Genomic DNA, 26,944 nt, shown 5'->3' with positions numbered 1-26,944 from the left:
TCCTATGCCTCACCCCTACCAGGTGTTCCAGCACAGACAGCTCACACTCGCGGATTGCCATGCCTCGGTCGATGATTCCAACCATTTCACCTAATCGCCTATCCAGTACATTAGCAATCTGCTGTTGAGCATTTGCCAATGACTGGATGTTGTCATTTAGGGTACGGATTGCAACCCTCTGCAGCCTCTGCCCTTCTTGGTTCTGCCATTCTGCACATGCCTGTGCCGCCATTACAGTCTGGAACATGCGTGTGGTGATACCAGCTGCTGCGCCCTGTACTGCAGGTGCATGTCTGCCAGAGGTCCTCCTATGAGCAGCACCAGCCACATGCCTGTGTGGCACATCACCAGTCATTACACTGGCAACATGGTGTGTAGGCACACCTTCTGTAGCCACCACACATTCCTGTTCAATGCCAACAGACGCTGACTGTCCTTCCTCTATGGGCAACGGTGATGTGTTACGTGTTGGCATCAGAACCATGTGCGGGGATGAGGGGGACATAGGTGGGATGGTAACCAATGGCGCAGATTCTGCCCCTGACAACCCTGCCTGTACCTCATGCATATGGTCATCACCGCTAGTATCTGTGGGGACACTAACATCAGATGGACCACAGGAAGGGAACGCACCTACACCACCTGTGAATACAAAGACATACTGTAAGGTACATTACACACAGACACACACACCGACAGACACACACACACACACACACACACACACACACACACACACACACACACACACACACACACACACACACACACACACACACACACACACACACACACACACACACACACACAGACACACACACACACACACACACACACACACACACACACAGACACACACACACACACAGACACACACACACGCAGACACACACACACACACACACACACACACACACACACACACACACACACACACACACACACACACACACGCGCAGACACACCATGCATGTGATATTTCAGATGGCATGCAGCATTCCTGCACTACAGCACAGGGAATGCAGCCCAGACATTAATAGTGTTAGTATGCATACCACCCTGGGGTGCACACTACATCAAGCAGGTGTCATATCAGTAGGCATGCAGTACACACAATCATGGTAGTTTGCATGCATCACCGTGATACACCATGTGGCCACAGACAGGTTAACAGTACACATGGCTGATGTTATCTTGACATGTAATCCGCTGACATGTGCGGTAACATGTATACATGTGTGACACAATGGTGTTCCACCACATGCACCGCATCATAATGGGCTTCACAGTGCAGTGTTGTGTGTACAGCCTACAGATAGAATGCATGTTTAGCAAATATGTATGTGCAGGTGTGGTTAGTGTGAGCCGTGTACATAGCTATACAGTGGAGAGGACAGGCACTGTGCCACTGCATGGCAACAGGACGCATGTATGTTGCTGTGCGATGCATAACATGGACGCATTGCATTGCCATGACTGCAACACAGTCATGCTGTTCCACAGCACGTATATGGTAGACATCGGTGACACCTCCGGTGGCTGTAGACAGGCATTCCGGTTGTCTGGTGTAACACATCAAATGTACAAGTGGTCCACTACAGCTATGATTGCACTATGTGTGGACAATGTGCAACGGGGTCTATCCACATCAGACGTACTGTGTGGCAACATGCCTTTGGCTATCACCCATGGCCATCTGTGAATGGGTCTTGGACAATTGTGTGTGATGGGCATCGTGTACCCATGTCTGTGGTGTCCCATGTGACATACACCTATACATGTTGGAGGTGTCACAATCCACAGGGCTATGCAGACAACAGTGTGGATGTTTGTTATGTCGGGTGTAGGTCATGTGATGGTGTGACAATATTGCAGACAGAACACCACAGGCTTGGGACATGTCGGGTGGCGTGTCACAATGTGTGCACACAATGCAGGGGCATATGTCACATTGGTGACACCTGTGTGCTGCCCAGATCACTGCTCACTGTGTGGTACTGTGTGCGTACCACGAATGTTGTTCCAATGCATACTACATATGCATCCATTGTAGAACACCTCCACTGTTGTATGCATAGCTGACCGCACATATCACATTGACAGGTACTGTGGTTTCATGCCGGTGTATAATAACGGTTGTATCTACTGCACACGGGTGGCATGTGTGTGTCTGGTGGTGCAACCTGTATAACGTGACTGGAACAAAACCCAGGTGTGCATGTTATACCTGGCCACATGGCGAATAACTCTACACTGTAACATGCCTGTTACTGACAACAGTCTCACCTGCAATGGACCCATGTCTGTGCGACATACCAGAGGTACCTGTATAGGGGCGACATAACAGTATAAACATTATCCATGACTGTATGACAGCCACAGTTTGCACTGTGCATGTGACATCATGTACCTGTGTGATAGTATATGGTATGCACACATCTGCATACACAACGTAGCATACTGTAGTATGCGGCTTGTGTGCCCATATACCTGGCATGTGTTGTTACTTTACATGATGTACAGTGACACCTACAACTACAGTGGATATCATACTCATATGCAAGACTGACTTACCAGGCAACTCCAGGCTCATTGGTTGGGGGACACCCACATCCACGATGGCGGCTAGTGTTTCTGCATGCTGTTCCCTGGGTGTCCCCAGACTGACCAGGAGCTCCTCTGTGTGTGTGTGAGTGGGGGCTGGGTTGGTGGCCCACCACCTGTTCCACCTTGTTCTCCGGCGATTGCGGTGGCACGCTGTTTCGCATGCCGTATGAGGTCTGTGCAGTGTCAGCGTACCTGCTGGTAGGTGCAGTTGTTGCCACCCACGTCATTCACCCTCCTGCGCATATCCTGCCACAGGTCATCCCGCTGCTGCGCTTGCTGTGGAACATGGCTGAATAGCACGTCATAGTTGTCATGGAGCAATGGTATGATTACTTCATCCTCCTGGCAGCTGAAGGCTGGCAGTTGTGAACGTGGCATTATCTGTAAGACATAATGATGGTGACAGGTCACATTCACACTGATGTACTGGCATACCACTGAACATACATTGCTATGACATGTACGACATCTGCACAGTAATCTCTGAGACGCATCATGACACTGACACAGCTGACGTGTTGCTGTCACACCTGTCACACCGTTATGCAGTGGGTATCATATCATATCTCTGTGTCAACTCATCACACTGTACATACCCCATGTAGATGGTAACCTGCTGTGGACATGTGTACCTGCCTGCACCTGTGTTCATACCAATCTGCACTTGGCCCGATGTGTCCACAGTTCTACTGTTCACCTGGATGCTGTGTATATGTCACATAGCATCACAGACGCAGCCGTTATGGACGTCAGCAGTGGCACTGCACACATACACATGGACACCTGTACATGCATGTGTTTTGCCATATACATCTACTCAGCACTGTACGGGTGTTGAACATCCTGCCACGGCTTGCCTGTATTGCATATGTGATACACATGGGACAATGTCTAATCAGACATTAGCAGGGATGGTCAAACATAGCATGTGCGCGCGCATGTTGTACACGCTGTCACACAGCACTTGTGACACTACAAGGTGCATCAGTGCCACATTACTGATCCGGTCAGTTGATAGTGCATGTGCCATGTGGCCATCGCACCATGTATGACTGTGATGGCACGTGCAGCCTTGCTGGACAGGGTTGCATGGTATGGCAGGGTATATCACATACATGGCACAGGGATGTGTCCAGCCTGTGGGATACCAGTATTGGGAGGGTGGCTGTCCATTCCATATGTCATTTATATGGATATATGGACATGTCGCATGTCCATCATCATGGTGTGGACAATGTCCTTCTGCAAGGTAGGCAGCATGCTGCATGGTGGGGGTGTGTATGGTGCATGCTGGCATCGCACATCCATGCATGCACATTACCCCTGACAGGTGCTATGTGCTGTGATATTGTTCAACACAGTGCTGTATGTGCCCACACAGTGATATCCCGTGCACATGGATGGTTCCCCGGCCTGACATGGGTACCTCATATGTCTACATCCAGTGCCTGCTGTCACCACCATGTCGGCAGGTGCACCGCACAGCACCATCCCTCCCACAGTGACCATGGTGTTGAGTACAGCCTAGGTATTCATTTATGGGGATGGGGATGTTCACATAGCGAGGGCAATGCTGGTATCATCCATCAGACCATACACTTATGACACACACCTCACACACACAGCCCATTCAGTATGTTGTTCGCAACACTGACACAGCTATACTGCTAGGCCAGGGCCATTCCCAGCCGTACATACACAGATGCATAACATTTCTGTCTGTGGCATGGGCTACAATGACGGTGGGGTTCAACACATACCGTGTTCGACTGTGGCTGGCGCTGATGTTCTGTGCACGTCAACACAGTAACCCTGTTCTACTGTAGCCAGCGGTGATGTGCTGTGCACATGTCAATGCTGCACATTGTGTTGATGTCTGTCAACAGGCCAGTGGTGGAACACGCAAGGGTATTTGTAATCAAATATACATGCCGCCCTGTACAGCTGTACTGCTAACATCTCAGGTGCTAATGTGTCATGGACATGCACACCTTACCCGGAAAGGTGATAGTGCATTGCCACCCGTACTCATCACCTCTTGTGGGTTGCTATTATCCAACACCCTATTTGTATTGTATGTTCAGGCTACGCACCTGTGCAGGACATGTGGGCATGTCATGCGCTACTGCGTACCTTTGCACCCATTGCACAATATGTCACACAGGTACACTGGCAATCATACACTTCACAGCTTGATGAAGGTACGACAGGTGTTGTACACACGTAACACATATCCTGTGGGACATGGTCGTATGTACAGGCATGTCCGACCATCACGTACCAGTGCTACCCCTATATGACAGATATGTCGTACATGTGGCAATACAGCAACTGTCACATGTACTCGTGCAATGCCCCCCTACCAATGTACAGCAGTACTGCCTGTGGGAGATGTGCTTCTGCATCCATGCTGTGCCCATAGCTGTCAGTTGCACATCATTACGTGCAGCATACCTCATTTGGTGTTCTAATGGGTGCATGTTCATCACGGCTCCACATTGGAAGGGTCTGTCACACAGTCATTGTTGTACACGGTTTACATGCCAGCCATGGCTTACTAGATGGGAATCAATGTAATTCATTGGGATATCATATTTATACATTAGAGCAGCGTATTCCAGCCATCATATAGCCTTCCTAGATGACACTGTTAGTCAGCCAGTAGTAGGTGTTCCGCCATCTGCACATTAGTCACACAGTACGAGGGCTACTGTTACCCATTCTGGGGACAGGGTGCTGACAGCTGTGGATGCTGTCGATAACCATGACTGCACCTGACGGTCACGTCTGGATGGGTAACATTCACAACACACACCTACCATCACGTAGTACCACATCATCTACAACAATGGACATTCCTGCAAGAACAATGTATACAATATGTCTGTATGACCACTGTAGGCACCACTGGTGGCCCCCAGCATGGCAGCCAACAGCACCAGTGTATATCCCACAGACCCATGGGTTACACCATTCACAACACACCAGTCACGGATGACTCTGTTGTGGATCACAATGCAGTTCCACACATCATGTTACACAAGGCATCATGCACTGAGATGTTGCGGACGGGTGAACACCTCTGCAACTCAACATATGCACACATGACACATCACCTGGTACAATATATCTCTCATACAACATGTTATTGTGACTGCCCTGTGATGGCAATACACAGACTGCGTGTACTGGGACATGCAATGGCTCACTGGTGTTATAGCCCTCTGGGTGTGTGTCTAGCCATGTTGTACAGTAGGCAGTGGTCCGGACACAGGGACAATGTACATTGACCTACTGCGTCACTGCAACTGTTGCCTATGCTCCTACTGTTATTGTACAGGCATGTGGTATCTGACCGCTATGACAGTCCTGGTCAACCACAATGCTGTGGCACTCATGACCTGCAGCCATCGGCCTGGGGTGTAGAGCACACATGTACATCTTCACATGCTATACTGCCTCTCTGGCAGTTTCACATAACTGTCACCAGCAGGGCTGTAACTGGCAGGCACGGCATGGGGTCATGTGGAACAATGCTTGCATCTTCCACTGTGATGCACACAAGCGAGGCACACACACTATTGCACCACTCACATATCTCTGCGGTGACTGGGACCTGCCTCCATGCTTTGCGCAGCACGCCTGCGATTATGGATTGTACACGGACCGTACCTTCCAGACACATACCTGGACCGGAACACCCACAGGTGAGGGGTTCACACATCACACAGTGTTTTGCACACATCCTGGATAGTTGCTTAACACAATGCATCATAGGTGCTCCATGTGCAGATAACCGTGTTTGTGACCGCTATACACATTGTAACACGCGACAGAGTCGACATTGTACACCACAGGTTACATACCGTCTGTGTTGTTATAGTGTACATTGGGCCTCAGACAGCTACTACTGCTGTGTGCTGACAGCAACCCACACTTCCCTGGGATAGACACCCATGTACCTACACATGCTTGAGTCATGCACTCCGCTCAGCTGGATGACACATTACACAACACATACCATACCTACACTACCCTTAGCATGAACAATACCTCCATGTGACTGGTGTGACACACCTGGGGTTATCCCCTCTTTGGTGGATTCAACACATATGCTACACAGCCCTGCTAGCCACACCCTGGAAACACACCCATCACAGCATACACGGAACATGTGTACTACAACCAGTACTACAGACGTCTGCTGACAGCAGTTGTTAACGTCACCCAAGCAGATGGCCACTGCATATACATATGCTGACACATACCACAGTGCGCTTCAGTAGCATGTACACAAATGCAGGAACCATGCTATTCCACACAGAGACATGGCGGTACTGACCAGTTCACAGACGCCACTGTGGTGGTCATGTTCCATGCACATATGATGTACAAAACCACATGTGCAGGCTGTTGCACAGTAGTGTACATTCACATGTGTGGGGTGCATCACTTGTCAGCCATGGTGGGTCCTCGAGGTCCATCATCACATACTCCAAGGCTAGCTACCTAAACATGACTGCTGCACATTGCGGTGTGGGGCCTCAGGCATTGTGGTGGTATGTCAGTATTGTTTGGCTACATCCACATCTGATGTCACATACAATAGTCACCCAAGCATTGCAGACCGAGCTAATGTTGGCAACGTGCCAGGCGATGGCGTACTTACTGACAAAACTCCCTCTCACTCAATACAGGGTCACAATCCATACATGGACATCATAGTGTCCCTGTGGACACATACACAGTACTGACATGCACACGATATGTCCTGGGACACTGGCCCAGTGTCACCTTCCAATGTCCCTGGCTGTAATGTCCCACCAACCTGTTCAGTATATGTCTCCGCACCAGGCCACTATATTCACTGCTAGCCTTTTGTCGGACATTGTGGACCCTGACCGCCGCACGGCGGCATTTATCGCACTACCCACGGGTGGCACTGCATTGCACGTGTGGGACTGTAGTCATACACCCATGACTGGACCATTCTGCATGGCAGTGGGGCACACCCTCAGGAACGTGATTCCACACACATTGATGGCCTCCAGGCCTTTCCTAGCACCCGTGTTGGGCTTGTGTATGCCACAGCAAGGCACATACACATGCTGGCCACCTGTCATACAGTTGCATGGGCAGTTGAGGGTGGTACGGAGGCCGACACATCATACATTGTCCTCATATTGCCTTTCAGCACCATTCCACATTCTGGTATTGACAACATACACATCCACCTGCACATCATACCCTGTGTCTCAGGATGTTATGCTATGTGGCTCATGGACAGGACACACAGTGGTGCGAGCATACCATAGTACCTACTACATGTCAGGTACATATTGCATTACACAGTCCTCAGTCATGGGGCCCCTCATGTTCACTATATGCTTACATACAGAACATGCTGTCACAGAGTACTGTCCATGCCTAGATATCCCACGCCTACATACCAAGTGCCATTATTGCTCCACCAGCTCATACCGATACCAACCATATGGGTGTCAGTGTGGCGGATACATCATATGAGTATCATGGCATCAGGATGCATGACACATGGTGCATGCACATCACCTTTGCATAACAACATTCACCCACTGACTATCACATGGATAGTGGTCCCGTACATACATATCACATTGTACATGGTTGCAGTGCACACATATGTCACACACAGTACTGTGGTTACCGTATTCCACTGTGGCATGGATATCCTTCTGCAAGGCCACACCTATCTGTACTGTGTGTGATGCTGGTACATAGGTAGCCATTGTACCTGTGAACTACACACATCTACACACAGTCAAGGGTACAATACCACATTTATGGTGTACCTTCAACAACAGCTACAGCTTTACATGGTACAACATTGACATGCCACGATGTTTACTGGGCTCAGACAGTTTACATATGCGGCTGACATACGGACAACACATCTGTACACATCTGCATACCACATACTCAGGGGTGTCTTCTGCTCTGACACGGCCCATGTCCTCCACATTACTGATGCATATACTCCTCATACATGACATCTGCGGTGGGCAGTGTGAACGAAATGCTCCTGGATATGTGCACACATGCCACACTGCATGGGCTGGGCTTCTGTGTTACTTCCACAAACACAACACACACCATGCTGTGGAACATAGGTCCTGTGCACATCCCGCAGGGACACACAGTAGCACTGTTCATGTGATACCTCCCTTGCTGTTTGAGTGACACGTAGTCCTGGTACCACCACAGCAGCGGTACTGTGTAGACATGCAGTTGGCACCCGCCTCTGCTGTTCACAGGACACTACCATGGAGAGGTGACACTACTGTGTACACTGCACATGTGCTTACACATGGACCTGCCAGACTGCATTGTTGCCCACTGTGCACCTGTGCAGCTGCTACAGGTCCTTTGGGCATGGTTACTTGGTGTCCCTTCCATTTCAGCTAGCTATCATGCTACTACTCTGTCCCATACCTACAGGCCATATGTATCCTGTTATTGTACATACCAATAGGCGATACCTGTGTTATGCATGATATGCCTGTGATACTGTGTATGATATCTGTCATATCTACCTAGACAACTTTACATTACACATATTTCACATAGTATCCCCTAATGCAGGGCATACTTGCACGTCGGCCACACCTTACATATGACATCAACGGTATATGCCCATACACATGCGTGCTGTGACAGTATACATACATGTACTATCCCCTGCTATGGCACTTCCTTGTTGGACATCCACAGACAGCAACGGTGTGTGGTATGGCATTGTTCTCTCTAATGCCCCCCTGTGGCATCCCTTGTGGTGTCTCCGCTGTGTACATGATGTCCCACTGCTGTACACACGGTGTCTACAAGCGTTGGTATGCTCAGCAGGATATCACTACATAACTACCTTTCACCACTTTCTGCATTACGGACAAGTGTAATTAATTACAACCACCATTCACATACAGTACAGCTTATTAATACAGATCATGCGTTACACAACCGTACACATCGTATGTTCTACATACCTTGTTGGTGTTTCGTTTTTCCGTTTTCTTTAGTTTTCAGTAGTACAATGCTGTTTCGGTATGAGCATACGGTTTGAATATCCTGAGAGTCATCCTTATATACGTCAATACCTGCAACATGTGAATTCATCCCACCAATTGCTGTTCCTCAGTGAGTAATTACGTGCATATCACCTGTGCATCTACTCCATTCGGAAATTACACGTCGATACTGAGGTATAATTGGATTCTCCACCTGGGCGTTGGCTATTTGCCCTACCTTCGTGGAGATGGTCTGTATTGTGTTATGTTATGTGTAACTGCAACTGCTACGCGTGGCGACAGGTATATTTCGAAGTAATGTTACCCGTGGATTGTGTGTGTAAGGTGTAGTATTTGGTTCGACATGTGGGTGTACCTGTCCTGCCGACGAATGATAACAGAGTATTGCATTCAAAACTGTAACATGGCTGTTGTATTCCTTTATACAATGCATGCAAGTATGCATCCACCTTTAATTGTGTCTCCCACGCGATATGTTGTGGTTATGCAGATGTCATTGACTGACTGTATGTTTGTGCTGCTATTACGGTTTGTATTCCTTTAATATCTACGGTGGGGGATATCGGTGGTTGTACGTGACGGATACGGGTTGTGGGCCTTGCATCTCTACATAGACAGTATAGCTGTCTGTGTGCTCCATCCCTACCTGGAGAGTTAACAGTTAATAGTCTTTTGTTATGGGAGTGTAGGTTGGGCTGTTGTTAATTGGTTCCAATATCATCTGCAGGTGGCCTTGCTGCATGTATACCCCCGTAACTTCTGTGGTATATCAGCGGCTATGTGTACATGAGTAATTACGTGCATATCACCTGTGCATCTACTCCATTCGGTAATTACACGTCGATACTGGGGTATAATTGGATTCTCCGCCTGGGCGTTGGATATTTGCCCTACCTTCGTGGGGATGGTCTGTATTGTCTTATGTTATGTGTAACTGCATCTGCTATGCATGGGAACAAGTATATTCTGCATTCATGTCACCCGTGGATTGTGTGTGACAGGTATAGTATTTGGTTCAACATGTGGGTGTACCTGTCCTGCCGACGTATAATAACGGAGTATTGCATTCAAAACTGTAACATGGCTATTGTTTTCATTTCTACAACTCATGCAATTATGCAGCCGCCTTTAATTGTGTCCCCCACGCGATATGTTGTGGTTATGCAGATGTCATTGACTGACTGTATGTTTGTGCTGCTGTTACGGTTTGTATTCCTTTATTATCTACAGTGGGGGATGTCGGTGGTTGTACGTCACGGATACGGTTTGTGGGCCTTGCATCTCTACATAACCAGTATAGTTGTCTGTGTGCTCCATCCCTACTTGGAGAGTTAACAGTTAATAGTCTTTTGTTATGGGATTGTAGGTTGGGCTGTTGTCATGTGGTGTCGGTATCGCCTGCAGGTGAGCTTGATGCATGTATACCTCCGTAACATCTGTGGTATATCAGCGGTTATGTGTACGTGACAACTATCCCTTGTCATTCTGTCCCAGATATTTGCAGTCATTGTGGTCCTGTTGTTGGGATAGCCTGTTTGCCAGTGGTTGCCACATATTCAGATGGGAATTGATTGTTTGCCACTTGTAGAACACACAGCGGTGTTTATGGGCCAACACGGGCCACGGTCAGTACTGGGGTAGCACATACATATTTCCACGATACATACCTATTGCTGTGTGACTTTGCCAAAGTATCATATTACAAATAACATATCAGTGTCGTACATACAGGCATGACTATTACATACGTCCTTTCCATTTCTTATGGGGAGTATTCCTGTGCTACCATCTGGGACATATTCACTTTGTATCGTTCTATGTCGCGACACACCTAGCCAGGGTGGGGCTGTCACTACTACTCTGGGACTAGTAGTGAACATATGCCTGAGGCTAGTTTACCGTATGCCTACACCTAATATTCCGATCTGCCTCTAATGTGGCACCAACATACACATGTTGCAGACACACACACATTACACTCACACAGCGACGCACACGGCACACTCAGCGCACACGTACACATACTACAGCACTCATGGGGACGGTTGCACACAGTACCTACGTGGACCGCAACAACGGCGGTGGCGTCTACCTCTCCCTTCATATCATCATACTATTACATGCGCATGTATTGTTACAGTACTGTGTTCTGGTGATCTTTCAGCCTCGAGGTTATGCATATCGGTATGTTACCCGTTCCATGGTTGGCGGTATCCTCTTATGTTGAACCTCCCGGATGTTCAGATTGTCGTTGCACTATGTAAACTGTGTACAGATATCGCGGGATACATCTCAGTCACCTTATATCCCTCTAATTCCCTGTCTTATCTGTATTATATATATGTATATGTGTACATATTTATCTATATAATATATATATATATATATATATATATATATATATATATATACACACATATATATATATATATATATATATATATATATATTTATATGTATACATCTTGCGGCGAACGTGGCAGGCACACAGCAACGCCATATGCTGTAGGACCCACGTACTGTTCAGGTGTTGGCGTTACATGTTCCACTGGCTGTTGGGTTTACAGTGTTTGGGGGCTGCCTATGTTGGAGTCACACATGAGGCCACCCATACATTACACTTTACACGTGGTCATGTTTGTGTGCCGTCTATTTCACTATGTGTGCAGTTAGGGAGGTGTCAGTCCATGGGGCCTACGCTGTCAGAGTATGTGCTATACGTTCCCTCTTTGCCAAGGCGTAGGCATATTGGGTACGGCTCCGTCTGCCTACTGGGGCTGGCACAGTGTGTTCCTGGTCTGGAACCCTCTGTGCCTGGACTGGCCTTGGCAAAAGTGGTGGGCTTTGTGGCCCTTCACCATTATGTCCCTGCAGCAGCTACTTCCGCAGGATCATATTATGTAGCATGGCACATACTATGAATATGTGGGCACATGTGCCTGGAGAGTACTGCAAGGCTCCACCAGATGTATCCAAGCACTGGAACCGTGATTTCAGCATCCCGAACACATGCTCTATGATTATTCTAGTTTGTGCGTGTGCCTCATTATGGCATTCTTGCATGTGTGTGTGTGCATTTCTGATGGGAGTCATCATCCACAGCTCCAGTGCATAGCCAGCATCCCCCACGAGATGGCCTTGTGGGATGTCCCCCCTGGCAAATACCTGATACAGCTGTGAGGCATGCCAGATATGGGAGTCGTGGTAGCTTCCAGGGCTGCCAGCACACACATCCATGCCCTGAGCATTGCACACGACCTGGCAATTGATGGAGTGGAATCCCTTGTGGTTTATGTAGCGTCTACCCTGCTCGCCAGGTGGTGACTTGATTTGTATGTGCGTACAGTCTATCACACCCAGTACCTCCAGGTATTGTGCCACACGGTGGAAGTGGCGCATATTGCTAGCCAAATCCTCCTGAGATCTGGGGAAGTATATATGCTCATTGGCATGTGGTAACATGGCATCCAGGAACTGGTGTAGTACCCTGGATGCTGATGCTTGTGAGATGCCCATTATATCTCCAGTTGGCCTTTGAAAGGTACCTGTGGCCAGTATTCGCAAGCTTACACATACCTTTGTGTCCACTGGGATGGGTTCCCCTCTGTTGTTTCTTGTTCTCAGGCGTGGCCGGCACAGCTCCACTATTTGCCTTAACATGTCCCTGTCCACCCTGTAATGCTCTACTATCTCCAGGTCATGTAGCCCCTGGTAGGTTACTCTTGGTCTGAACACTCTCCTTCTCCTCCAAGGCCTGCGGTGGTTGTCGGCATCCTCCTCCACAACACCGTCTGTCTCTAACACATGCTGATGGATCACAGCCATGGCAGCACCCAACATGTACATTTTAAAAGCTCCCCATGTGTTTACACCTATGGTGCGGCGTTTGGGAATACACGCCTGTGTGTTCTGTGCATTCACACTTTATACTATTGTGCTGTGCACACCGATTGATGTCATAGGGTGTGTTTGTACGGCCGTATCTAGGGGTTATCTTCCGTGTTTTACCGATAGAACTACAACGGTGTTGCCTTTGGTGTTGCATTACTCTTGCCTGCCATGGATTACCTTTCGACCTTCCCTTACTATTTCTGCACATTGCACCTACTATTTTCTGGCATGCATCCTGCAGAGCACTGTCATTTGTACTTTCATGGACATGGCATACCATGCGTTTTGTGTGCTACTGCCGTTGTGCTGCCTGTCTGCTTTGCTCTGCTGTGTCAGGTCTTCTATCTTTGCAATCTGCTACCTCCACTACTTTCTTTGCATTCATATGCCTCCCCTATCCCGTTTTGCAGGTTTCTGCATGCAGAGTTGTCAGCTGCCGCCGATTCGCCTTCGTAGGTTGATTAGTGTTGATTGCTCATTAGTACTCCAATTACACTTCTTCCGCATTTCCTGATATTCTTAACATCACCTTCCTGTTTCCGATGTTGTTTGCGGGGCGGGCGTCACATGACTAGGTTCCGGGAACGTAGTCATCCACGTACACATGCACTTCTGCACGCATTGTGTGCTCTCAGCTGAACTATTACCCCATAACCTGGTCCTGCAGCTGTGATTTGCGATGTACAGCCCAGGTTTGCTGTGCTCCAATGTGCTTCCTGCTACAGTGGCACACCCCTCTGCAGATGTCATGTATTCCCTCTGAGCCACTCCTCGGTGTATTACCGCTGCGCCGTGTGGTACAACCTTACTCCAGCGGGGGATTTGCGATTCAGTATTATCTGCCTCATTTGCATGGCATTGACTACTAATTCATAGTTACCATGCCGAACACTGCCGCGAGTCCTTGGCAACCCTTGCACCATGGTTGTGGTGTTCCATGCATACCATGGTGTATTATGCTGTGATACTGATGTCTATTATGATGCTGTTTTATAACTTTGTTATATTATTTCATTATGTTGCACCTTCCGCACACATGTCCTACGGTTCTGATGTGAGTTACTGTGGACATGCCATTTAAGTTGTTATTTACATGTTGTGCATGTTTTCTTTTGCCACTGTCTGTGTATTTCGCCATTGGCATATGTTAACAGTGTGATACCTGGGTCTGACACTCTTCCATTACTCCGATGTTATGTTTGTGGAAATGTAAACAGTTTTTTTTGGTTTACATTGCCGTGGGCTTATGCTACGCCTGCACCACTTCGTGAATCGCTATATGCCTTCATTTGCACGGTGACACACCGCACATAGGGTGTTTAGCATACCTACGCCGGGGGCTGTGCAGATCTGGCGTACGCCGGTAGTGCACATGGAATTGAGTCGTACTTGAATCGCTCGGCGGCCATATTTGGCGTTATAACGCCTACGCTATACGTGCGCCTGGTGCAAGGTTCATGAATCCTGGGGACTGTGTATTGTTTTTTGAAACTGTTTATGTGTATTTAATGAGGCCCGAAGGGGTATTTTTATGTGTTTTTTTATTTTTTAAAACAAGTGGAATGAAGATTAAATATTTTATTACACCAAGAGGAGTCGTGGTTTTCTGGTATTGTTTGAGTTCGTTTTTACTGCTGAAACACAGTAGCCCAGTTTGTTTATATAAATATATATATTATATATATATATATATATATATATATATATATATATATATATATATATGTGTGTATATTATATGTCTGTGTGTGTATATATATATATATATATATATATATATATATATATATATACATATATATATATATATATATATATATATATATATAGATAAATATATATATTGATATATAGATATATATCTATATATATATATATATATATATATATATATATATATATATATATATATATATATATATATATTGATATATAGATATATATATAATATATATATATATATATATATATTTATATATATATATATATATATATATATATATATATATAGATAGATAGATAAAGATATAGATATTTATATTTGGTTCCCCTTTATAATCTTGAAGTACTGAAATCTCAAATTTCAGTATCTCGAGACCATAAAGGCGAAACTTCAAAATAGCTTAAGTGCATAACAGCGAATTTGAATATCTGGAATCCACGTGTATGCATTTACGCTACGTTATGTGAAGTGTGTGGCTAGGATGTTGTCCAGAATTTAAGGTGAGTGAGCATATGTGAGTGTTTTTGTAAGTTGTACGTGTGGGTTAGGGTAGGGAGGTGGAAGTATGAGTGTGAGTGCTGGATGTGTTGGTATTTGTGTATCTGTGATGTGTGTGTGTGTGTGTGTGTGTGTGTGTGTGTGTGTGTGTGTGTGTGTGTGTGTGACTGTAGAATGTCTGGGCGTGCGTTTTTTTTCTGTTTGTGTAATCTCAGAGTTGATATATATGGGGGGTGCAGGGTTGTGTAGTTTCTGTGCTGTGGGTAGAATGGTGTATGTGTTGTGTGGTGTATGGTGTGTGTGTATGTTTGTAATTGTGTGTTTCGTGCCTTTGGGTTTAGGGATTGTGAGTAGTTCGCCTTTATAGTTTCGAGATACTGAAATGTGAGATTTCAGTATTTCGAGATTATAAAGGGGAACCACATATTTACAGGTATATAGATACATATATTTATGTATGTACATATATATATATATATATATATATATATATATATATATATATATATATATTTATATGTATATGTGTGTGTGTGTTTCTGTGCATAATTCTACACATATCTCTGCATGTTTAATTCTGTCATATAGAGGCATAGTAATACAAATATGTAGATACACATTTTTAAGTAACAGTCTTCTGCAATTGTGAACTTTCTGTGCTTATCTAGTTTACCCACAGTGCTTTTCAGCTCCTGCTTCTTGCACATTACTCAGACTTTTGAACAATTCTGTTTCTGTTACTTAGCATGCCCTGGCTGATTGCATCTGTCTTCTCACATCTGGCATCTGCTAGTCTTGTCAACTGTTTCCAGGTCACTTTGTTTACCAGCTGATGCATGAAGAAATGTGTCTATGAGTGACTTTCTTCCGAGGCATGCACCATCATACCAGACTTGCTGAACTGTCCTAAGCAGTGGACATGGCAGCATGATAACAGAGACGTGCAAGACGTGTATGATCATTTTATAGAATATTTGCTGTTAACTAAATAAATGTGTCCATTAGCAAGATAACAATGATTTCTGAGTAAGGTACTGTTTGCCACAAGTAATAGTATCCAGGCGTGGAAGGGACTCTAAGGATGATTATACTCTGTACCACAAATATGCACTACAGATCACGGCTTGTTTTTTATGAAATATGTTTAATAAACAAATATGCATGATTAGACACTGTGTGATTCAAAATAATGAATATGCAAGTTCGGATTCACTATACAATCTTGAAGTACTGAAATGTCGAATTTCAGTATTTTGAGACTGAATAGTCGAAAACCCACATACACGAAAACCCACAATCACGAATACCACAACTGCGACCATTCACACACACACACACACACACACACACACACACACACACACACACACACACACATACACGCACAAACCAAGACATACATACACCTACCTAACTAAACAAACATAACAACACACAGAAACACACCTAATCTACCTATAAGCAGGGGAGCAAGCCCCCCTGCACCCCCACACCCCTCTTACTTATATATTTTAACTCCGAGGTTGCACTAAACACACAAACACACAAAAAAAAAACCACTGCACGCTCACACATACTAAAATCCCTACCCAATATCCTCAAACACACACTTACCTGAAACCCCAGATAAATCCACAAACCGCACCACATATAATGAACCCGACACCACGATACTGTCGGATTCGACATCTGTGGATTCGACACTTCTGCATTCGGCATAGTGTAGTTTCGAGTAACTGCACTTTACACTATTCGGTCTCGACGTACTGAAATTTTAGATTTCATTACGTCTGCATTGTCTAGTGTATCCACAAGTTCATGTGCTTACTTGTCAGCAATATAGTTAGATTATATTAAAAGGGGAACACTCCTCAAATCTTTTGTCCATTGATAATCTTTACTTTAAACTTACAAAAAAAACAGGCTGCATGTCACAAAAAGGACTCCAAATGTAACTGTAGATGAGTCACAATTAAATTATGTTGGTGGTCAGACCATGAAAGAAAACTAAAGTGAATGTTTCCAGTAATAAAATGCTCCCACTGTGGGATAACTAGTTGATTTTACATCCATGGACACTAGAGATATTATAAAAATGTAACCCAGTTGTAATAATAATAATAATAATAACTATAATAATAATGAAAGAAATGTTGAATACTTGCTTTAAGTACTAAAAACTTCCTATTTCATATAAATGAGTCAAAACAAATGGCATTACTCTGATACAAATAACTTAGCAGCATGCAGGAATGCTAATTTTTATGTGAATTTCTATAAAATACGAAAGCTAGACCTGGAATTAGGAATAAGAAACAGTACAGGCAAACATACAAACAGACAGACAGCACAGACACACACACAAACATATGCACACATACATACATGCATATATAACATTTTATGTACATATTGAAAGCACAGTTTACAGTTCCTGAAAATGTAGTTCGTAAGAACAGGTTTAATAAAAGCTTCAGAGTTTACATGGACATACATTAACGTATTGCTATGAGCATGGGTGACCGGTTTGATACATAAGCTCCTATGCAGCATATTATAGCATTCCACTGGGTAGCAACAGCTTCTCATTTTCTTTCTTATGTTAGTATTTTGCAATTACAATGTACACAAGGGAGTAACTGCTTCAACAGCATTCTAGCAAGCAAATTTTATCAGAGAAGGTACCTTTGATAAGTATCAGTAGCTGTAAAGAAACAGTAATAACTTACATCATAGCTTTTGGTAGTTTTGGCTTGATACAAAGTCAAAAATGAATGTTACATTAAATGGCAGTGTAGACTCTATTCTCCTTATGAATCAACATACATTAGCTTGAATGTCAAGGAATATTTACATACATGACCCAGAACATTTACAATACTGCATAACTGAGGAACAATGTAGTACCTACATCAGGTAAAACACAGATACACTGGATTAAGAATGCAAAATGTTACCAAAGTGAATTTACTTTTTCTTAGTAGTGAACCAAATAAAAAAAATCACTAAAATGAATGGTAGTTGTTGAATCAGTACCTCTATAAAATAGAAAAATCTGCAACAATAATATCAATCAAAACAAAAATTATGAAGGGCATTGCACCTTTGCAACCCCCCCAGTAGGGTGCTGCACCCCACATAGCCTACATTTATAAGCTGTCTCTTAGGTAGCATAACCTTTTAGTTAGACTATAATTGTGTGATGGTTTAAGACTACAATCCCCCACATGCTGATTTAGAGATGTTTGTTCACTTGGAGAAGCATTCATTTTAACATGCTAGTTATTTGAGACAGCTATAATTCTGCAATTCTTCTTCAGTATTGTTAACTGATCTATCTGTAACCCCTCTTTCCAATTTTTGCACATGGGGTTTGAGTATCACATCAACAGTGGCTATCATCTAGAGCTAGAGCTAGTGCTAGAGAGGTGTTCATACCTCTGGATGGCTATTGCAGTGTTTGACTTACTTACATTCTTTAACTGGAAAGCATTAAGAGTCAGAGTTTCACTTAGTAAAATGCACAATTATTTATTTAGCCTTTGTTGACCAGGGAAGTCTCATTAGACTGCTGGCATATAAGAGTCAGAGTTTCACTTAACAGTGCAATGCACAATTATTTATTTAGCCTTTGTTGACCAGAGAAGTCCCATTAGACTGCTGGCATATAAGAGTCAGAGTTTCACTTAACAGTGCAATGCACAATTATTTATTTAGCCTTTGTTGACCAGGGAAGTCCCATTAGACTGCCGGCATATAAGAGTCAGAGTTTCACTTAACAGTGCAATGCACAATTATTTATTTAGCCTTTGTTGACCAGGGAAGTCCCATTAGACTGCTGGCATATACACAAGTCAGAGTTTCGGTTAGTGCAATGCACAATTATTTATTTAGCCTTTGTTGACCAGGGAAATCCCGCTAAATTGCTGGCATCTTTTTAGGGAAGATCTGAGGTTGCATTTCCACTTCTAGGGAAAGTTGGCCATGGCATCACAGACCTTTCCTACTCTTTTTGATAGGTACCATGGGATCTTTTACATCCACTTGAGCTACCACCAAGTCAAACAGATGAGAACTTGATCTAACATCTCATATGAATGATGACACAGGAGTGCAGCATCCCCCCCCCCAAATGCTGCACGCAGAGTCAGGCTTGCATTACCTTAGAGTGGGAACCCATAGCTTACTGGTCTACCCCATCAGCAAAGACAAGTGCTTGCTGTTGTAACACTGACCCATGAGGGAGGTCAAAATGTGAATGACATCTACAATTCCTGGTTCCAGTGAGATCCAAATAATGAAATGTGCAACTGACTGCATTTCAAAGTTCCATCCATCCACAACCCCCTTTTTTTTCCATTTTTACACATAAGAGCAGGGTGTTACTTTAACAGTGACAATCATCTATAGCCAAGGTCACACCACTAGGTGGCTAGCCATGCTGCGACTTTTCTTCTATACCATGCACTCACGTGCACACTCATGCCTATGGACAATTTAGAGTGTCTTTGGAATGTGGGAGTAAAGTGAAGCATCCAGAGAAAACCCACATGAACACTGGGAGGACAGGCAGACTGTACAAAGAAGGCAGTCTAGATGACAATTGAACTAGAGAACCTCTTGCTGCGAGGCAACAATGCCATCCCCTGTGCCACTGTGACACCCCATACTGCATTTCAAGAATCACAAATAGAAAATGTCTGCAGAGCTGTTTACTATTTCTCGTTAGCCTTTTATTAGGTATCCCATGAGTGAGATTTACAGAATAACCCACACAACACAGCCTACAGAAGCCTTTCAAAATAGTTTAGCATTACAGGAAGTGAAAAATATTCACAACAAATTTTGAAAAGTTATAAAAAATGTTATTTTACCCAAATCTCATAGGTGACTCCCAGTATGAAAGCTTATACAGGGATAATTGCTAAGAGTAAAATGTTATGCAAGAGAGACATATGGCCATATTTTATGTACTTGTTTATTTGTCTTTACTCACTGGGAAGGCCTGGCTTGGCAATGCCCATTTTCAATGGAGGACCAGGTAGAAAAGCTCCAGCAGATATATTTAAGATACTCCTAGTTTTTAACTCAGCTAGCTGCCCTTATGTGTCATTTTATGCCTAGCCAATTTCCTTCAAAGATGAAAATCAAACCTGGTATCTTGTTGCTGTGAAATATAATACCTTAACCATTATGGTAACCCCCAAATCATGACAGAAGTAATTATTTATAAAGGTACATTAAACAGATAGTTCTGAAGACATCTGGATACAAACATGTAATTGTTCTTTTGTGAAGCTATGTACAGATAAAATAGATATTTCTTTAGTGGTGACATTAAATTCAAAGTGTAAAACATTTAGTATGCAAACAGTTCATATCCAACATATGAGATGAGTAGATATTAGTTGTGACTTATAAGACAGGGGTATGGAGGGTTACAGTACAGATGTCAGGAATAAATAACATTGGGATAAGGTCAATGAAGCAGTAGCCAGTATGTAGGTGATATTTAAAGCTAGAAGGGGGAAAGAGGGATTGTATTGCTGATGAGTCAAGGACAGAATACTAGTAAGAATACTAGTGTACATACCGATATAGAACCTGGTTATAAGAAAGTACTGGAAAGTACTAGAAGGAGATGGATAAAGCAGAAAGGTCAGCAAGTAATAGAAATGCAAAGTGTAGATTATAAAAATGATGAATAAGAGGGGTTCTCATATTGATTTTCTGGAATTCTAACAGTAACTATTATGAAGGAGGAGAGATTCTGTTTCTGCTTGACTGCTTCCTGCCTGTCAATCAGACAGCTATCGGACTACTAGAGAGAGGACTGGGCAAGAACAAAGGAAGAATGTGCAATAAGAAGACATTGTTGGAATATGGTGTCAAAGACTTTTAATACATCTAAGAATAGTGAAGCTACTAAATTGCAGACATTTCAATGCTGGTTTAAAATGTGGTGACATGATATTCATGACATAATGATCTCAGGATGAGATATCTCGTATCGCAAGATCATTACAGAACACATAGAAGGACACCATGATATATAAAAAGGATACAGCATTACAGTGGGTCTGGAATGCTAAATCTGAAACCATATGCCTGTGGCAGTGTCATCCATGGTTCATGAAGTTAACTGATCAAACTGGCATTGTATCAAGTCTGCAGCTGCATGTAAATGTAAGTTGGTTGTGCATGGGAAAAAAAGCCACTCTTCACACCCACCCTACCCACAAACTCGAGAGACTATGACCTCCACAACCAAACAATTTAATTATATCAGTGCTGAGGCTACATAACATCAGAAAACAGGAACTAAATATTTCACAAGAGTATGATTTTACTCAGTGTTAAAAGGGGAATATAGCAACTACTGAAATTTGATCTGGAATTCCTTTTGCTTTAGCATCTAGTAAAATGAAAAATCAAACATATTTTTAGTGCAACACGCATTTAATATAACATATCAGTTCCATTAAATACATTTCAATACTGCTGTATTTAAAGGTAAATGAATCCCTTTACAGAATCAAACCTTTCCTAACACCTACAGCAAGGTCCACCATAGCTAGATCTCACCTAATCTCTACTCTTCTCTATGCTTCCCCCATTTACACTAATCTTTCCAAAAACAACATTAAAAAACTAGCAACATCCTATCATAATATAGCTCAATTCGCAGTAGGATCTCCTTTTCAAAATCATCACTGCTTGAACTTAAAAGAACTAGGCTGGATTGAACTTCCTAACCAACTTGTACTTCAACAGCTATTAATAGCTTATAAGATTCTATATCAGCCAGCCAACACACCAATACTTTCTAGCCTTATTTCACCATACAATAATCTGAAACAACTACATTCTTCAAATAAACTTCAGATTAATATTACCAAACCCAATAATTATGCAGGCAACTGTCTATTCTCCAACTCTGTTGGAAAAATATGGAATAAACTACCCTCTGATATCACATCTTTGACCTCTGTCCTACTTTTTAAAAGACAACTGAAAATTTATCTCAATAAACATTGGCTTTGCTCCTGCACTAATCCAGACTAACCTCATTTTTTCCTTCACCCTTTCCCTTGTTAACTTTCACTGCACAAAAAAAAAAAAAAAAAAAAAAAAACTTGTAAATATATGTTGTCATATGACTATAGTAAAAAAAAAAAAAAAAAACCCTTATGTTCAATTTATATTATCTGTTTAACTTGTTATAACTACTTATGTTTCTAATGTAACCTTTTAATGCCTTTTTATGATGATACTTGTTACAACTAGTGGAGCTTTTCTCCCCGGGCCTCTACTGAAAATGGACATATATCCAGCTAGACTAGCCCGGTCAACAAATGTAAAATAAATAAATAAATAAAAAATTTACCTTGTCGAACAGAAATGAATCTCAATTGCTAGATTTACTAACCCATAACAAATTATACCAGGTTAAGATCATTGTCATTACGTTATGAAGATCAACAGTCTTATGCTTATGGTTCTTGCTCTTCTATGTTATTATATGACATAGACTTGCTAAGGTGCACATACAGAGGTATGTGCAAGAGCACCTCCCCAACACAATACATCAGGTAACCAAACTAAAAGGTTAAAAGGCGGAGTACATCAGCATTTCATTTCTTGTTCTTTGGGGTCTGTATACCCAGATTGTTTGCTTTCCAACATGCAGTTCTATACAGAACAAAAAAAGAGACAAAACTTCAGACTGGTGTTTTACTTTAGACCTGAAATGGTGCATGATACATGCGAGTATGTGCACACAGCATAGGTACCGATGGGGTTTTCTTTCAGTAATGTTAGCAAGTTATAAACTGTTGAACTGTTACAATTAATTTATTACAGTAAATTATTTTTCAACTCCATTTAGAATTAGATAGAGATGCTGGCATGCAGTAAAATGTCAGTTGAGTGAAGATTACGTGAAACTAATGTAAGTAGAGAAATAAAGACCTTGTTGTATTTTTTGTTATTAGCCTAAAGCATCCACAGTATGATACATGGATGTTCAGATGCTGAGGAAATGCCAAAGTTATGATTGTACTGATCAAACAGCAAAGGAATGTTGAAATGAAGTTCCCTGCTAGTGTGCCCCTACTCAGCAATAAACATTAAAAGCCATTCTTGATTTATTACCAGGTAAAGGTTGTGATCTCCAAACCATTGCTCAAGTAAAGTGTTCAGTAATTAACTTTGATTGAGGGGTCCTGGCACATCATATACCACTTAATAAAAATTTTGAGTTAGCCATGCAGTTCATATAGCATGCCTCCATCTGGCCAAGGAGTTTGGCACTACTCCCTATGCTGGAATTGTAAATGATCTTAAAGGACTAAATCTACAGACCCTTGGCTTGCAAGTCAGATAGCAAACTGGATGATGGGTAGAATCCATGTAGTTAAAGTAGCAGTTCCACATCAGAAAACAAAATGGTGGCATTCCTTCAGGGCTCAGTATTTGGACCTCACCTGTTTGACATCTACATCCTGGATCTCCAAACCAGTGATGTGAAGTATTGTCACCTTTAGTGAACAAATCTTTGAAGCGGCTTACAGTACAAACCTTACCCCCACTCCAGACTGACATGTTCATCAGAGATTTCAGCACTTAAGTAGACAACGCCTTATCCTTTGACCACTGCATAACACAAGTTATCTGAAAATCCTTCTATCTAGCTCAGTTAACAACTAAAAGCACATCATCTAGGTCAAAGGAATCTATAATTTATGCTCTGCCCTGATCAAACCAATTAAAGAATATAATGTCCCTTTTTGTATGCACTGACCCAAACACATCACACAACTAGGAAGACCTCGGAGGTTCCTAACTAAAATGATTTCTGGATCACAGACCATCAGCTTCCAAGACAGGCTTGAAGTTCTGTTTCTGTTATATCTTTTATAGATTTACAGAGAGACAACTTTGCTGCTTTTAAAAGCAAATGTTTAGGCTTGTAATGTCATCCCTGGCCTGACTTTTTTGCCCTCTTGGAGGCAGGATGAGCCCCATGGAAGTAAGTAATGACAAGGTGATTATGGACCATGGGCCAAGTCTGCCATGTAAACTCTTATCAGTCATGAATGAAACTATAAATCTTACATACACACCCCCATCCTCATCTAGAGTCTTTTTTATAAGCATACCTTCGGCTTTTGCAACTTAACTGTCTCATCTTCTGCAGAGGTCTTGATAACTGGACTGGATTTGTACAATATGGTTTTCTGAAGTATCCCATGACATACATTACCTGTTGTTAAGTTGGGTAGGTGCAGCACAGGCGACTTGCTAGCCAAATGATACTACTTTATACCCATGTAGGCATGTGATGGGAAATAAGAGGTTACTCACCTAGGCGCCAAACACCCTCAGAAATCGTCTCTTGCCCATAGCTCTCAACCTTCCATCTCCAAAATGACAGACACTAGCCCTCATAATGTGGAACAAATGGGCAAAATGTAGAACACACACTAACAGCTTACTAACAAGTTCAACTAGGAAGGTCATAAGATGGTTAAAATATGCTGGTTTTACTTTAATGAATTAATGATTCATTTCTATTTACCATGAACATCAGTTAAAAAATTCCTAACACTGAATGTGTGACAGACCCTTTCAATGTGGAACTTTGAGGAACATGAGCTTTTAAAACACCAAATGAGGTACGTTCCTCGTAATGAGGTACACTTGAGAAGTATTTCCTGCATTACGGAGAGTAATGAGCAGAGGGTCACTTTTTCTTAGGTATCAGGACACAGAGCTATGTTTGCGGCGCCAAAAAATGAATATATACTTTTATGCAGTGTCAAAACGCAAATGTTGGCATTCCAACAGTACTATTTAACACCGAGAGTACTCTCCAAATACACAACTCCAGCTTTGTTAATAACAGTTTGGCAGGGATTCAACGCAACATAAAGTGTAGCAGTATTAACTTGGAAACGTTAAACTTTTGTTTTAGGATAGCTGTCTTCCCAAATCACAAGTCTGCCGGTCATGCTTTTTTTGCGTCTGCTGGACTTTCTAGTGGCTACTTACCGATGTCTCCCCATGTGCCTCCCCGGGCTATAACGCGACAGGAGCGGTCCGGGGCTGTGCAAGCTGTAGGATCGATAATGACTCCCATAAGTTCCTTTGGCGCACACTGACGAGATGGAGTATGCCGCTGCCACCAGCAGGGAAGTCAAAACTATTAAATGAGATTTCCCTTGCATTTTAGGATTCTTGGAAAGCGGATACTCTCCGGCGCTGGAGAAATGGTTCTCGGAGACTGCAGTGAGAGCTGACTGAATCCTCAGAGTTTCTCTCTGCAGCAGGATGGAACGAAGGAACTCGGCTACAGGGGCTGCAAATGCCGGCAGAGGACCCCTTCAATATGCAACAGCCAGTACAGCTTAGAACTGCTGAAGCACAACAGCACGGTCCTAGCTGCTGTGCGGGATCTTCCAGCTCGGTGCCTTTGTTGATGTTAAACTGCTAGATGCAAAAACACTGCCGATGGGCGTTTCTTTGCAATTAGTAGTTAGTGCTGCCCCGACACAACCCCAAACCCCCTGTCGATGTAAGGACACACACATTCATACACACCCACTGTCTCACCCCCACCCATTCATGCACACGCATTTAAACTGTACACAGTCATACCCTCTTGCTTTGGTTCCTTCTTTCATCTCCTCTTCCTTTCGCTCTCTCTCTCTAAATATATATATATATATCTTTCACACACACACACACACAAAACACCCTCGGCTCAGAAAATTCATCCCGAAGTTACTTCTCCAGCCTTAATAGCTATCACTTGTGACAATCCATAAGTGTTTTCTTTTACTTCGGTATAAGGGCCAAAAAAATCATAACCCACCCAAATCCTATGCTGTCAACAAACTCAAGTGGGCAACTGTTTTATTTAGTTAGAGCAGTTTGCTAACCAGGGCATTGCGTTGATTCAAACGGCCCATTATTAAGGTCAACAGGGTAGTTACAAACCAAATAGTGTAATAGACAATACCTGAAAATGTCTGTTAGTGAGTTAGAGAACAAAAGACTTTGTCCTGCGCTATATTGATATTCTAGATAACAGTGTTATTAGTGTATAAGAAAGAGGTATATAGTGGGTACGTCAGCACACATAATGCAGATACGTTGC

The 26,944-nt window shown here is 43.3% G+C and overlaps 1 protein-coding gene across 1 annotated transcript in view; it reads right to left on the bottom strand.

Annotated features, from left to right (window-relative positions):
• EMILIN3 (elastin microfibril interfacer 3) overlaps positions 1–26,323 on the bottom strand; it is an 834,354-nt gene extending 808,031 nt beyond the window's left edge. The window contains exon 1 of the mRNA XM_044089858.1: positions 25,837–26,323. Coding sequence (XP_043945793.1) covers positions 25,837–26,012 — 176 coding nt within the window. The 5' untranslated portion in view covers positions 26,013–26,323. The remainder of the gene's footprint in view (positions 1–25,836) is intronic.
• Between the last annotated feature and the right edge of the window lie 621 nt (positions 26,324–26,944).

Source organism: Protopterus annectens, chromosome 12.part0, assembly GCF_019279795.1.
Source record: "Protopterus annectens isolate FY-2018-M chromosome 12.part0, PAN1.0, whole genome shotgun sequence".
NCBI lineage: Eukaryota > Metazoa > Chordata > Ceratodontiformes > Protopteridae > Protopterus > Protopterus annectens.
This window is presented reverse-complemented; position numbering and strand designations above follow the sequence as displayed.